The 16,079-nt window shown below is 39.7% G+C and overlaps 1 protein-coding gene across 4 annotated transcripts in view; it reads left to right on the top strand.

Annotated features, from left to right (window-relative positions):
- The window catches only part of KIF3A (kinesin family member 3A), a 42,518-nt gene that overhangs the window by 12,297 nt on the left and 14,142 nt on the right, over positions 1 to 16,079 (top strand). For 3 of the 4 annotated variants that reach the window (XM_039485846.1, XM_039485848.1, XM_039485849.1), the window contains exons 2-10: positions 1 to 30; positions 1,461 to 1,605; positions 1,902 to 1,986; positions 3,316 to 3,421; positions 4,577 to 4,716; positions 5,387 to 5,584; positions 7,841 to 8,015; positions 9,687 to 9,788; positions 13,954 to 13,962. The exon at positions 1 to 30 is cut by the window's left edge and continues 253 nt beyond it. In XM_039485846.1, the coding sequence (XP_039341780.1) occupies positions 1 to 30; positions 1,461 to 1,605; positions 1,902 to 1,986; positions 3,316 to 3,421; positions 4,577 to 4,716; positions 5,387 to 5,584; positions 7,841 to 8,015; positions 9,687 to 9,788; positions 13,954 to 13,962 (990 nt within the window). The remainder of the gene's footprint in view (positions 31 to 1,460; positions 1,606 to 1,901; positions 1,987 to 3,315; positions 3,422 to 4,576; positions 4,717 to 5,386; positions 5,585 to 7,840; positions 8,016 to 9,686; positions 9,789 to 13,953; positions 13,963 to 16,079) is intronic. The other variant, XM_039485847.1, reaches the window with a different exon arrangement.

Genomic DNA, 16,079 nt, shown 5'->3' with positions numbered 1-16,079 from the left:
TTATTGACTCTGTTCTGGAAGGATACAATGGTAAGTCCCTTATTGTCCTAAAAATTAAGGATCCCTTATGCTGTCAAAGTTCCATCTGATTTTAGTAGGAGTTTATCTGAAGAAAGACTACTGGTGCTAGCACCATATTATTCATATAGTTAACTGTAACCTCGTTGTTACCTAAAATAGAATGTCCAATAAGGGTATTCACAATTCTGAGTTCCCTGTTGCCAATGGTTGTGCTTTTATAATTGGTAACAGATAATTATCAGTTACTTTGTGAGCATCAGGTATTGGCAAGGTTAGCGGGCCAAACTTCTCAACTACTTTTTTTCTATTTGTAAAGGATTTGCATTTTATTTATCTTTTCAGCATACCCAGATTCTTGAGTGCTTTTCTTCTTGTAAAATATCAGTTGCCCTGCATGTGTCAGCAACTCTGCATTAACAACTTCGCATATATGTATAATGGAAGAAAAATGTTATAAATAATAGTAAGTTGCAAAGACTTCAAAGATCTAGGTGAAATACTTTTTGTATTGGGGTCAATATAGATGTAAAATATAGGAGGTTCCCTGAAGATTGAATGCGAAGGCAAAAGCTTTGTTAAGGCTGTGTGTAAAGTGTATCCAGATATTCGAACAGAATTAATTATCTGTTTTTGGCCAAGAGTTTTTTGTAGTGGCAACAAAGCATAAACCTGACTTAGGAGCCAAACTTATTTTTGCAGTACTTGGGTCCATGATTCTGGTAAGTCTTTCTGATACAACTGAAGGAGGAAGTTCCATGCCTCAAAGATTGGTGATGTAATCCAAATTGTAACTGAGTCTGAAAATCTGTATCTTGGTTTGTGCTATGCCCATATGTGGCCTATGCTGCTGAAATGATTGAGGCTGCTGGTTGTGTGTGGAATGCTGATGCGATGCTCATGGGGAGGGTGGCCCCTGAGCAGACTCACACCCACACACCAGTTACCCTTTTAAAAAGAAACTTATGTTTCTGCCTTATGCTTGTCTTAGCAGGTTTGTACGTATTCTGGAACATGAGCTATGCTTGTCTAGTTAATTACTCTTCTTTGCCTTTGTACAAGACAAAGATTGAAATATTCTGCTTTTTAAATTTAAAGGAAATGAGTAAATGTGCCTGAACGAAGAGTCATTCATTCTACATTTGCATATTTGTTCTCCCTGTTAATAGAATGCATTATTGATTGGCCTAGCTCCGTTGGTTTTGTGTGAGACATATTCCTAGAGCAATTATGCTTGACTGAAATAACACATTAGTCATTTGTGGTAGTTCAGCCCTGTTTGCAAAGACTGTACAACACTTACATTTCCTCTAGGCCTGTATACTGTGTATTGGAAAAGCTGGTCCGTTCTAACTCATTGGTTTTGGTAGTGCCAAGGTAATGATTAAAAACTGCCATCTTTGGTATTACAATTCATTATAAATATTTTTCTTGTACTGCAGGCACCATCTTTGCATATGGACAGACTGGCACAGGCAAAACTTTTACCATGGAAGGTGTGCGAGCTGTTCCTGAACTTAGAGGAATCATCCCCAATTCATTTGCCCATATATTTGGTCACATTGCAAAGGCAGAGGGGGACACAAGGTGAACTAATTTTCATCCTTTGCCTCATCCCTATCCCTGAGACAAGCAATAGATTGAAGCACAAGCTTTCAAAGATCTTGGGTAAGATCCTGACCCCATTAAAGTCAATGGGAGTTTTGCCATTAACTTCATTGTGGGCCAGGATTTCACCACTTGTGCTTAAGCACATCTTTTTGTTTATGAATCAGTAAGCTGTCAGTTTGTATTAATACTCTGAATGTCTTCTTTGTACACTGAGATCAAAACAGTTACATTTAACAAATATTTCAGTTTACAAATGTCATTTTTAATCTTAGATTTTTGGTTCGAGTGTCTTACTTGGAAATTTACAATGAAGAAGTGCGCGACCTGCTCGGAAAAGACCAGACACAGAGACTAGAGGTGAGGATGGAGTGTTTTGAATCACTGACATTTTGCATTTTAAAGGAACAAATTGTCTCTTCAAGAAGAACTGAGTATTAAAAGAACAGACAGACCTTGCAGGGGAAGAAAAGTTTTCCATAGCACCAAAGGTGACCTTTTGCCACTATCAATATTTTGCCTTTTGTCATTTTTCCTTCTCACTTAACCTTTAGTCTAATCATGTAACATTATTTCCCTCACACTCTAGACTAATTCCCCTCAGGAGAATTTGAGGAAGAAGAGATGAAAATATTCAAAACAGGATACAAAAACATATTCTATTCAGCACCTGGATTGCTGTCAAATGAACTCAGTGGCTGAAGTTCCTTTGTCCTTTTACACTGGTGTTTTTCCTATGAACTTCTCTCACTTTTATGGCAAGCTTTCTCACAATCTTATGATTGTCCCAAAGACTTTTGGGAGCTCCCTGACAGACTGTAAAATGCTCAGTGAGTTATGAACCTGTTATAAGCGTAACAGTTTGCGGGGTGGTATATTTACGCTCTGGTTCTAGGCCAGTGGTTTTCAACCTTTTTTCATTTGCAGACCCTAAAAAATTTCGAATGGAGGTGTGGATACCTTTGGAAATCTTAGACATAGTCTTTGGATCCCAAAGGGTTCAGCAGCCATGGTTTGAAAACCACTGTTCTGTGGTAACGACAACCTTTCGCGGACCCCTTCGACATAGTCTCCAGACCCCCCAGGCTCTAAACCATGACTCTAGCTGACTTCATATCAACTCTTCCTGGGGCTAGGGGAAAAGATGTCGGCATTTGTACAGAATAGGAGAGTGGCATGTGGGGTGTACTCTTCAGATATTGTAGCAATCCCTTGAAACCGTTGTCTGTTTGAAGTACTTCTCTTGAGAGAAGAAATAAGAGATGGACAAGCCAGCTTTTTATTTGTTAAATACATCAGACATTCCCAATGGTTCCTGGGGCCAGGAAACAGTTGATTAGACTGAGTGCTTTCTCTGCGTCTGAATGTGCTATGTGCCTGCTCCCCCTCTCTGAACCCCTCTTTACGATCTCGCTGGAGATTTGAGGCTTCCTCCTGATTGGTGTTCCCTCCCTTCTGCCAAGGCAAATCAAATGGTCAGTAGAAGGCTACAATACTCTTGATCCATAGGCTTGTATGGTTCTGATAAGTCATGCTTGTATAGAACAGAAACTATGCTTCTAGAAATAGAAGTACACTAGTGCATTATGTTATGATAACTGGTATATGCGAGTACTACAGAGAACAACTTCCAAAAATAATCTCTGTGCACCTCCTGGAAGTGCTCAAGCAAATCTGTTTCTTGTTTAGGTTAAAGAGAGACCTGATGTGGGAGTTTATATCAAAGATCTTTCAGCTTATGTTGTAAACAATGCAGATGATATGGACAGAATCATGACACTAGGCCACAAAAACCGTAAGTAGTACTCATTATTAGGGTTTTAAACTCTTGTCCAGAGCACAGTTTAGTGTAGCACTATGCATTGCCATGTAGACAGTTGACTTTGAGACCTGAGTGCAATCTTCAGGAACAGCACACTCAGCTGAGCAGTGAGAGGGGTGTCTCCTTGCTAAGTCCTGTGATTGAGGAGCAGCCAACGGAGGTAGGACAGACTTTATACAGCAGCTTTTCTTGGCTGGAAGGTTTGTTCCAATGTGGAGTCTTGATGGTGCTCTAGTTGAGGGTGTGAGAGTGGGGCTTGAAAGTGCTGCAACTGAGGTGGTGAGAATACAGCAAAGCAAAAGAGGGAACCACTGGGTCTTCTAGTTGGTCTTGAACTTGCCCATTCATCCTCCTTTTCTTCTTCTCACCTTTGCCAAGGTGAACAAGCATTAGACCAGTGTTGTGCTCTGTAGTGTGTTGTAAACTGGTGATGTGATTGCATGTTTTCTCGGAGCAACAGAACAGATCATTTTAACATCCAGGACACTTTCTGAATGAAGTATTATAGGTTAATATACAAATCAAGCAAGGGTTAATGACTGTCACTGCCACTACATTGGAAACTGCAATATTTTTACTACTCTTAAAATACAACTCAATCAGCAAGGATTAATGGTCTGACCCTATTGGGTACTGAGCATCATCTGTCTTAGATTTGCAGTCTTTGCTGAGTCAGTTGTCGTTTCCAAAGTAGATGAATGGGTGTGAGGCTGCCTGGTGCCTTTTGGGATTGGGCCTTGAAAGGCATATGCAGGGATACAACTAGAAGCAAAACCTCTGCTTCTCTTTCAAATGATTGCATGTCCAGACTGAAGATGAATGCTGCAATTTCATGCACCAGAAAAAAAATCCTTCACCACACGGTCTGAGGGGAGATGAATCACATTTATTAGGAGCATCAGAAACCCTGCAAAATGTTGGGTGTTATAGCTGAGATAATTATTCCACACTAATTATTAAGTATTATCATTTTCAGAAGTTAAACAACAAGTGTATTCAACTGTTTTAAGTACAATTATAATCTCTGTAAATTATAACTGTTTTGTGGTGTCTTTGTTTTCAGAGTAGGGACTATTTTACCATACAGTTCATTGTTAATTCTGATGTTTTTGGGTCTCTTCACTAAAGGTTCTGTTGGTGCCACTAATATGAATGAGCACAGTTCTCGTTCCCATGCCATCTTCACTATTACCATTGAGTGCAGCGAGAAGGGTGTTGATGGAAACATGCATGTTCGTATGGGCAAGCTGCACCTTGTAGATCTAGCTGTAAGTAGTAACATGCAGATCTAACAAAATGCTTGTTGTGGATGGTTACTGATTGTTATGCTGGACCCTTAACAAGACAGGTGAAAGGCACTGCCCCTCCTTCAAAGAGCTTACAACATAAGGCCCAGATCCAATAAGAGTTTCTGTGGGAACAGACTGCTGTGAAACCCCACTTAAATCAATGCAATTCTGCCTGAGTGCAAGATCAGCCTATGTGAAATAAATTGCAGGATTGGGGCCTTCCTTAGACATGCATAATTTTCCCAGTGGAGGGGATGGCCCAGGGAGGACAAGGGGGTATAATAATCAGATTTTTGAGGTTACTCAAGTGAGTTATGTGCATCTAGACGGTTCCATTACATTCATTCTTGTGAAAGTGTGATTGTTTATAAGTTACTTGATTTTTTTCCCCTCTTTTATATCCATTGATTGGGGGAAGCAGGAGATCATATTTAAAAACTTACCATTTGGGTGTTATGCAGTGTTGTGTATTAGCTACAGTTTGTTTTTCTAAAATAAATTTTTGTATATGAGAATGGTACGTTCCATTTTTCCAGCTATGTCGTTTTGCTGTGCACTCTTCAGTGCTACTGTGAGTCTGAAGATTCTATTAAGACCTGCTTGACCCTGTCCTTTCATCCTCTAAATGCCCGTGTATTCCTTTTGCCAGGGGTCAGAAAGGCAGACAAAAACTGGAGCCACTGGGCAACGACTAAAGGAAGCCACAAAAATTAACCTTTCGCTTTCCACTCTTGGGAATGTTATTTCTGCATTGGTGGATGGCAAGAGCACTCACGTGCCCTATCGTAACTCTAAATTGACTCGACTTCTTCAGGATTCCCTGGGAGGCAACTCAAAAACCATGATGGTAAGAATGGGATACACCAAAGTTCAATGTCCCAGTAACCTGGTTTATATCTTTAAGGTGGAATTGAAGTAAAATTCTCCTGGCAATAGTCTGACGCTGGTATTTATCACCTTTATTTCAGGACTGTGCTCTTTCATGGATGCATAGAAATGTAGGGCAGAAAGGGACCTTGAGAGGTCATTTAGCCCAACCCCTATGCTGAGGCAGGACAAAGAACCTAGAACATCCCTGATATGTGTTTGGACAACCTGTTCTTAAAATTCTCCAATGATGGTGCTTCAACAAGCTCCCTTGGAAGCCTGCTCTGGTGCTTACTGTTCTTACAATTAGAAAATTTTCCTTAATATCTAATCTAAATCTCCCTTGCTGCAGGTTTAGCCCATTACTTCTTGTTTTACTTTTAGTGGACATAGATAACGATTGCTCACCATCCTCTTTATAACAGCCCTTCACATATTTGAGACTTCTTTCAGCCCCCCTCCCCCTTCCCAGTTTTCTTTTCTCAAGATTAAACATGCCCAGTTTTAACTTTTCCTCATAGGTAGGGCGCTACCAAATTCATGGTCCATTTTGATTAATTTCACAGTCAGAGGATTAAAAAAGTTATAAATTTCATGATTTCAGCTATTTAAATCTGAATTTATAGGGCGTTGTAATGGTAGATGTCCTGACCCAAAAAGGAGTTGAGTGGGGAGGGTTGCGAGGTTACTGTGTGTGTCTGGAGGTCGGGGGGGTGTTGCGGTACTGCTACCCTGACTTCTGTGCTGCTGCTGGCAGTGGCGCTGCCTTCAGAGCTGGGCAACTGGAGAGAGGCAGCTGCTGGCTAGGAGCCTAGTTCTGAAAGCAGAGCCACTGCCAGCAGCGCAGAAGTAAGGATGGCATGGCATTGCCACCCTTACTTCTGCGCTGCTGCTGGCAGGGTGCTGCCTTCAGAACTGGGTGCCTGGCTAACCCGCTGCCCTCCGGCTGCCCAGCTCTGAAGGCAGTGCAGAAGTAAGGATGGTAATACTATGACCTTTCCCTAAAATAACCTTGTGACCCCCCTGCAACTCTCTTTTGGGTCAGGACCTCCAATTTGAGTAATGCTGGTCTCCTAAGTTCCCACTAAGCGACGCAGCAGCCTATTAAATGCTGCGCAGGCACTCAGGGTTGCGGTGGGGAGAGATGCCCCAGACTCAGCCCAGCCCTGGATCTGCCACGGCCAGGGCAGAAATGCCTATCCTGCTGCCTTAGCCCCAGAGCTGCCGTGGGGAGAGGTGCCTCTCCCCTCAAGCCCAGGTGCTGCTGTGGCGAGAGAGAGCTGGGGGGAGTCCTCTCTCCCCGCCGTAGCACTGGGGCAGCCTGCACCCCAAATCCCTCACCTTCTCCCCCCTGTACCGCGACCCTCTGCCCCAGCCCTGAGCCCATCATTCCCTGCCCCAGCCCTGAGCCTGCACCCTGGGCCCCCTCCCACACTCCGAACCCCTCGGCCCTACCCCCGCCACATTAATTTTGTGTTATGCACCAATATGGAGGTGATGTGTCACACATCACCTCCATATTCGTGCACATAACAAAATTCATTCCTCTCATGCGTGGGAAAAATTAGAGGGAACACTGCTGGTTTCCCCCATGAAATCTGTATAGTATAGGGTAAAAGCACACACAAGACCAGATTTCATTGGGGAGACCAGATTTCACAGTCCATGATGCATTTTTCATGGCCATGAATTTGGTAGGGCCCTACTCATAGGTCAGGTTTTCTAAACCTTTTGTCATTTTCTGTACCTCTTCTCTGGAATTTCTCCAATTTGGCACATCTTTCTTAAAATGTGGCACCCAAACTGGATCCAGTATTCCAGCTGAGGCCTCACCAGCGCCTCATAAAGCAGTACACTTACCTCCTGTGTGTATCATATACAACAGTACTGTTAACATATTCTCATTCTGTACAGCTTTTAGCCTCACCTTTATCTGAATATAAAATTATCACTTCATGGACATGGGAGGCTATAGACCAGCACAAGAGTACCCAGACGTATAGGGTCAAATGGAAGCTGTGCTTGTGCATCCCAGGGCAGGACTTAGTTCATGCTCTGGAGGCAGCAAAAAAATACAGTTTGCAGGCAGAAAACTACAGGAAGGGATTTGCAGAACAGGGCATGGGTCTGCTTTTACATTTCCTGGTCTTGCAATTATTTGTATTTGTGTCATTCAAGCTTTTACATGCTGCTAAATCCCATACACACAAGTAACTCCTTTTTTTGTATGTAACAGTGTGCAAATATTGGTCCGGCAGACTATAATTATGATGAGACTATCAGCACACTAAGATATGCCAACCGTGCCAAAAACATCAAGAATAAGGCCAGAATTAATGAAGATCCCAAGGATGCCTTGCTCCGTCAGTTTCAAAAAGAAATTGAAGAACTTAAAAAAAAGCTGGAGGAAGGTAACTTCCCTTGTTCCTAATAATGTTCTCTGTACCTTTAGGTTATTCTATTCCTGTATGACACGTCTCCTTTTTAAAGACGTACCATGGTATGCTTTTCAGGAGTTTTGTAATAACATCTGAAGTCCCCATGCTTTTAAATATGAGTTTTAGTTATATAATTGTCTCAAGTAAAGAGAAGAAACCCAAAGATCATCCATAAACAGAAATAGATGGCATGCATATAATTTTATGCTGAATGCAAGCTAGAGCTTTTCTTCAGTTAAGTATTGGATTTGTCCACTAGATGGTATTTAGAGCTAACATAAGATAGCAGATTTCATCATTTCTTTTCTCCTTGGCTTAGGTTTGGATGTGACCTATATATAGTTGAAATGTACTAATTTTAATTCATGTTACATTAATGACAAATAGGTGTCAAGCTGGGGGCGAGTGCAAATTGGGGTTTAAAAAAGCATGATGACAAAGAGTTAAATCTTCTCCTAGCAGAAAAAAGTGCGTGGGAAGGGAACAAATGCCTCCAAAACTCTCAAACTGAACTTGTGGAGATGGCTGTTAAGTCTCTTTATAAAGAATAAGGGGGTAACACTATAAAACCATATGGTTCCACAGGCTCTTTGAGCAACTGAACCCTGCACATCCCACAAAGGAGAACCAGCCTCTTCCTAGGTGGGGTCCTTGGCAGCATATAGCCTGAGGGAGCAGAGCTATGATTCCATTGGTTTATATGGCCACATGAATATCCTAACAACTGTGGATAAGGGAGAAGGCACAGAGGAGATTTCCACTCGGATTTCTACTTGGAAATCTTTTCAATCCGAGAGAGACACGGAAAGTACATCAGTGTTCCCAGCCCCTGTTCTTAACTCATTATTTCAACCCTGTTGAGTCCCTTTGCTAATTTTGGGTCCCGCACTGCAGAATAAATGCCTTGCAAATGGAAGTCTGATTAAAGCGTACAGCTGAGAAACTGACACTAAAACTCATGGATGTAAGGATGCAGCTGTGCTACTCTTCTGAACTTTAAAATGTAATTAAGTGCAAGAGTTCTGACAGACTTTGGTTTCAAATTCAAGTTGAAGCATTAAAAACACCAAAGCATACTGTGATTATAGCAGAGAACCATCTTTTCAGAAAACAATTGAAAGACTCTGGACATTTAAAAAATCCATCTATATGGCATAATGCTTAAAGTGTAAATATTTATTCCTGATGAACACAGTAGTCATTTTTCTTTGTATTTAAAATTTAATCTAAAGTGTTTAGAGGCAAAATAATACCTTTTTGAAGAATCATAGCATAATGATGCTTAGCACTCATGCTTTACAAACACTGTAATATTAGACTCCAATCACAAACTTTCTGAAATACCAACATTCTACCTGTAATTATGTATGTCAGCATATTTTGGAACTGGACTCTCAGCCTTACTGAGATTGCTGGTTTAATATTTATCTGTTTTTATACGTTGAAAAAGAAACGTGTACCTATTACATAAGTAAACAAATGGAAAAACCCAGATCTCCCCCAAATCTGCATTGCCTGTACAGTCATTTAGTACCTACTGCCAAGACACTGTTCAAATAAAATTGAAGGTAGATAAAATGCTGCTGTTACAATTACTTGTGTGATATGCTGTGAATGCCTTGGAAACATATATTTGTGTTTTAGGGGAAGAGATATCTGGCTCTGATATCAGTGGTTCTGAAGATGAAGATGAAGAAGATGATGGGGAGGTTGGAGAGGATGGAGAAAAGCGTAAAAAACGAAGGGGTAAGGTGTCAGCATGCTCCAATTCTCTTTTCCTTTGTCATCAAGAAGTATCCAGAAATATCTTTGCATAAAGGAATCGGTATGCAACTTTGCTTAAGTATGAACTTAACTGAGACTGTAGTAAAGTTGTTGTGCCCGCTGCAATTATCATGCCTCTTGTAGAAACTAAGCCATTTGAAGCAGTCAGTCTAGCTAGACTGCTATACCTTTATATAGCATCTGCTTCCACTTGGGTAGTTTTGCTTGTTGTAACTTTCTCTTACGTGGTGGTTCCCTGATTACAGCCGGGTGGCCGCGTATGGTTTGTTACTGTGCACGTCTATGAGATTGATTGCAAACACACGCAACAGAACTGCCTCTGGGATATGCAGTTGTGGGGAGGGAGTAGTGTTGCCAATTCTGCTTGGACGTATCCTGAAGGTTTCATCACGTGACATAATCTTTAATTAAAGATTAATCTTTGAATCCTGGAGACAATCCTGGAGGGTTGGCAATCCTAGGTGGGAGAGTCCAACAATCTGCCATGGGGAGACAGATCAGTTTCTCAAAAAACCCAGGAAACTTAGTGGCCTTGTCTAATAAAAGCCTGCTGTGTATTTGGAAGAGATGAAGGAACTCCCATTGACTTGTCTTTGCTGGGAGTAGAGACTGTAGGCTTGGGCTCTAACATTGCAAGCTAAATTCATCCTGTTCGTTAAACTATTTTAGTGCTCAGACTTCTTTTCTGTCTGAAGGGTAGAATGCGTTTAAATAGAATTCCAGACTTAACGCTGGAGGGAATCTGTTACATTTGACTTCACTCTGTTTTCTTCAGAGGGGCCCCAAGCTCAAATGCCAGTTTTAACGAACCTTTTTATGTTAAAGGTTTACACAGATGTAAAAAGTGCGTCTTGCCATAGTGAACTCCCAGAACTCTATCCTGAGCCTAAATTCTGCAGCTTTCTCTACAATCTGTTTCATTGTTGATGTTTAATGAGGCCTTAGTCACATTATTGATTATCAGTATTGCAACATAATTATATTAAATCTACAATATGATGTTTGGTTTAAACAAGTCCTTTCAAGCTTATGTGGGATTGTTTTTGATGGGTAATGTTCATGTTACAGCTGTTTGTCTTGTTCAGTCAAATTGCTGCTAGTGCTGTGAGCATGGTTACCTGGTGTGTTTTTAAAAATCCACGAGTGGCCTTTCTGTTTTGTTCACATGTTTTCAATTAGTTAGATGATATTACATTTATATGTACTCGATGTTCATAGTGGGTTGTTAGCCCACAAGGGCAAAAAGTAGAATTGTTGTAATTTGTCTTCAGTACAATTACAGAAATCTCTCTGGGGGTGAAGTTCTGCTCTCAAGTTAACTGGTGCAAATCCAGAAGGTTATCTGAGTTCAGAATTTAGCTCAAAGTGAAGTAATATGCCCTTTATTGCTAAGTATTATAAATCTTCAGCATATGCCAATTCAGAGGATTGTATGGTGCTGAGAATCTCCTGTCAATTAAGATTAATTGATTCTAGAAATTCATTGCATATACTATTGTTTAATAGGTCTGTAGCCTAGCACTTTTCTCATGTGCTAGGGTCGTTTCTTGTGGCAAAAAAGCTGACCACCACTACTTATGTTGGTGCTTTAAACTAGTAGATTATAAATAGTGCGGTGGGTCACGTGTTCTCTTGTGATTTAGTTACCTAAGTGAACGGTTCAACAGGTTTCTTTTTAGTAACTGCCCTTTTGCAGGCAGGTATTATGACCCTTTATAGGACAAATCCTGTTTGGATTCACGTGCCTGATAACATAATAAATGGTGCATAATATTTTCAGAGTCTGTAGAAGTAAGGTGAAAATAGGCATGTGAGTCACTTTCCATTTTGAGCAATACAACAAATAAAATAACTAGGCGTATTGGGTTTCATACTAGACATGGTCAGGATGGATTTTTGCTGAAATATGGTTTTTCTGTAGCATACATTTTAGAGTATGAAATGGTGGCTCTACAGAACTGAATCTAAGAGGGATCCAAGCAAATGCTTCCAAACATAAGTATTACTTTGCCTTTTCAAACCAGTTTGCGGGTTCTTCTGAGTTTCTTTGGATTTCTTTCCTTTGGATCTAATTTTTAGCTGCGTGTTTCTTCATATTCTTGTTTCTTCTTTCCTGGGTTTTCCGTGGGTCTTACTTCTTTGTTTTCCAGGCAGTAGCAGCAGCAGTAGTTCAGACTCCACATGCTCTGTCATAGAGAAACCTCTGGATAAGTCCTTCACTAGTGAGTGGGAGCTCTTAAGTCATTTAACAAAGCTTTGGCCTTTCCATAACCTGTGCACTCCATTTTGTAAATGCCACTCTGCTCCCTGCCACTTTTTTATTTAAGAGAAAAATGTGGATTTATAAATTGGCTAAAGCATGCTTTTCTTTTGCTGCTTCCAAGCTTTAAACAATTGTTCAACGTGCAACTTAGCTTAATGTTTGAGACGATGTAAGGCAAGTTAGTGCTTTGTTCGAGCTAACTGTAAAGAGATGGGGAAATAGGATGGAAAATCCAATTCCAGTTTTTGTTTCATTGGCTTCCTTCTCTATTAAGACATTGGCAGAGAACAAATCAGTGGAACAATCAAAATCCTACTTTAGATTTATAATCTGGAAAGGGGGCTAAATAGTATTTGGTTAATTCACAGTCCTTTGATCTGAAGAGATCTGGATTCAGATCTTTAAGCGTGGCAAGTAAAAGTGACTTGTCTATTGTGGAAAGATATCTATGTCTTTCTAAATCATCATTTGCTTGGGCATCATTGCCGTTCTTTGTTCAGAGAAGGGGCCAATGGTCTGGATGAAGAAACTATTGGCTTAGTTGCCCCTAGCTCTAGGCAGGGCTTTTGGTCCTCTTATGAATACTAGAATTAATTAATTAAGGATGGCTGTTTTACTCAAAGTACTCTTTAAAAGCCCTAATTCCAGGTTGGTGGAACTTTCTAATACTAGTTTGTAGCTTACTTCTGCAAGCTTGAGTCACACTTCCCCCCTTCTTAGGCAGAGAGAGGCTGATAGTTCAAGGTGTTGATATCTAGTTATATCTAAAAGGGAGAGCTCCTTAGTTTCTAAACTGTTCATTTATTGGTGGTATTAACATTTTTCCACCAACAGTAAAATACAAAATCCCATTTACTTGTCACAGTCAAGAAGGCTTGAAATGTAAAAACCCTCTAGTGGTTTACATTGTTGGAGGCATTGAAGTGCATTTGCTTTTCCAAACTTGCTTTTAACCAGAATATTTGGATGTGGGCAATTTACTTAATGGCAAGTTGTTCACTGAAATACTTGGGGACCACTCCACCTCCTGTCATGGGTGAAGAGACTCCGATTTACTATGGTGGAAGTTGGCTCAGGCCGTCAGTGGTAGAATGAACACTACTTGTTCTACAGTCAAAATAGTAGTTGTCCTCATATGTTGTGTTGATCTTTTGCATGGTGTCTTCCTTCTGCATTATCTTCTTTTTTTTTTTTTTTTTCCTTTTCCTGTTTCATTCTGATCACACCTGCTTGAATAACCAAAAGTGGCCATATACCTCCATGGAAGCATCAGTTACTGCAAATTAACTTACTAATATCCTGTTTAATTGAACATAGAAATCTTGTGCTGAAATCCCGTATGTGCAGTTGGTCATATAAAACAAATAATTGATTTGGAAATCTCGCTAAAATGCAAAGCAAGCTTTCTTTCTGTGTGCTAAGTTTTTACAGGTAATGTAAAAAAAATTGGCTACCTTGAAAACATAACTCTGTCTTACTTTCGGGTGGTAGATGCCCTCTTGGATGTTTCTTAGGGCATGATCTTTGCGGCAGGCTCTTAATATCATATATAGAATCTGCATTATATTGAACTGAATAAGAGAATGCAAGAATGGGTTGAAGATGAATCGGAATACTCAAACAAAAATTACTCTGGCCAACCCTAAAATCATAACGCAAATATTTGTTTAATGGCTTCTTATGTCTCAATGATTATTCTGCTGATTTTTTTCTGTCTGTAGATGCAGATTTAGATGAATCCTTTTACTGATACTGATGATCTTTATCACAAAACAATCAAGCAGTAATGTTTTTCTTTTTCCTCCCTTTTTTATGCATATGCTGCCTATCTGCGATTTGCTTACTACTTCCTCTTAATGCAAGATCAAGCAGGTTGGTGTGATTGATTTGTGATTGATAGTACAGATACAGAGCTTGTAAAGGGTCTTGCTGCTCAATCTAACTTTCACTCTTTAAAATTGAGAAGACCTAAGAATGTGTTTTAACAGGTAAGGATCCTTCATTCACCTGTCTCTGACCTTTCTGCTTAAGGATTTCTCTATATAGAATTTCACAGAAAGCTCAAACTTCTAAAGCATATTGCCCAAAGCTTGGTCAACCAAAATCCTGGGGCCGTGAACCTACATGTTACTGCTTCTTACCATCTGGCCAACAGGAGAAGCAAATGGATTTTAAACCAAATTATGTTAATTGTTGTATTCCTGAATTACTGTCACATATCCTGCCACGAAATTATATATTACACCCAGATACCTACATAATTCCCCCTCACACCGCATTTCTAGTGAGTGTATATTTAAAATAGGAATGTTGATTAATCACAGTTAACTCACGCGATTAACTCAAAAAAAAATTAATTGCAATTAATCTATTGTTTATTGTTAAACAATAGAATACCAATTGAAATTTATTAAATATTTTGGATGGTTTTTTTACATTTTCAAATACATTGATTTCAATTACAACAAGAATACAAAGTGTATAGTATTTTTGGATTACAAATATTTGCACTTTAAAAATGATAAACAAAAGAAATAGTATTTTTCATTTCACCTCAAACAAATACTGTAGTGCAATCTCTGTTGCGATAGTGCAACTTACAAATGTAGATTTGTTTGTTATATAACTGCACTCAGAAACAAAACAGTGTAAAACTTCAGCGCCTACAAGTCCACTCAGTCCTACTTGTTCAGCCAGTCGCTAAGACAAACAAGTTTGTTTACATATACAAGCGATAATGTTGCCCTCTTCTTTCTTACTTCACCAGAAAGTGAGAATAGGCATTTGCATGGCACTTTCATATCTGTAGTTGCAAGGTATTTACGTCCCAGATATGCTAAACAATCGTATGGCCCTTCATGCTTTGGCCACCATTCCAGAGGACATGCTTCCATGCCGATGATGATTGTTTTTTAAAAAAAAAAATGCCATAATTAAATTTGTGACTGAACTCCTTGGGGGAGAATTATATGTCCCCTGCTCTGTTTTACCCACTTTCTGCCATATATTTCATGTTATACCAGTCTTGGATGATGACCCAGCACGTTTTCATTTTAAGAACACTGTTACTGTAGGTTTCACAAAATGCAAAGAAGGTACCAATGTGAGATTTCTAACAGACCCAAGGTGTAAGAATCTGAAGTGCCTTCCAAAATCTGAGAGGGACAAGGTGTGGAGCATGCGTTCAGAAGTCTTAAAAGAGCAACACTCCAATACAAAAACTAGAGAACCCGAACCACCAAAAAAGAAAACTAACCTTCTGCTGGTGAGATCTGACTCAGCTGATGAAAATGAACATACATTGGTCTGCACTGCTTTGGATTGATATTAAGCAGAACCTGTCCTCAGCATGGATGTGTGTCCACTGGAATGGTGACTGAAGCATGAAGCGTATCTATCACATAATTACCTTGCGGCGCCAGCTACAACAGTGCCATGCAAATGTCTGTTCTCACTTTCAGGTGATGTTCCAAACAAGAAGCGGGCAGCATTATTTCCTGCAAATGTAAACAAACTTCTTTGTCTTAGCGATTGGCTAAATAAGAAGTAGGACTAAGTGGACTTACAGGCTCTAAAATTTTACATTGTTTTATTTTTAATGCAGTTTTATGTACATAATTCTACATTTGTAACTTCAACGTTCGTGATAGAGATTGCACTACAGTACTTGTATTGGGTGAACTGAAAAATACAATTTTGTTTTTTTACAGTGCAAATACTTGTAATAAAAAATAAATATAAAGTGAGCACTGTACACTTTTTATTCTGTGTAATTGAAATCAATATATTTGAAAATGTAGAAAACATCCAAAAATATTTAAATAAATAGTATTCTATTATTGTTTAACAGATTAATTTTTTAAATCGCTTGACAGCCCTAATTTAAAAATAATTAAGGTGATGTTTCAGTGTCTTTACGAAAGTTGTGTGTGCGCACACAGGGGGAGAGCCTTTTACTGAACAGTAATGTTTGGCAAGGTATTCTATGG

The sequence above is a fragment of the Mauremys reevesii genome, linkage group 8, assembly GCF_016161935.1.
Source record: "Mauremys reevesii isolate NIE-2019 linkage group 8, ASM1616193v1, whole genome shotgun sequence".
Classification (NCBI taxonomy): domain Eukaryota; kingdom Metazoa; phylum Chordata; order Testudines; family Geoemydidae; genus Mauremys; species Mauremys reevesii.
Note: the sequence above shows the minus strand (reverse complement) of the source record. Positions and strands in the feature narration are given on the sequence as shown.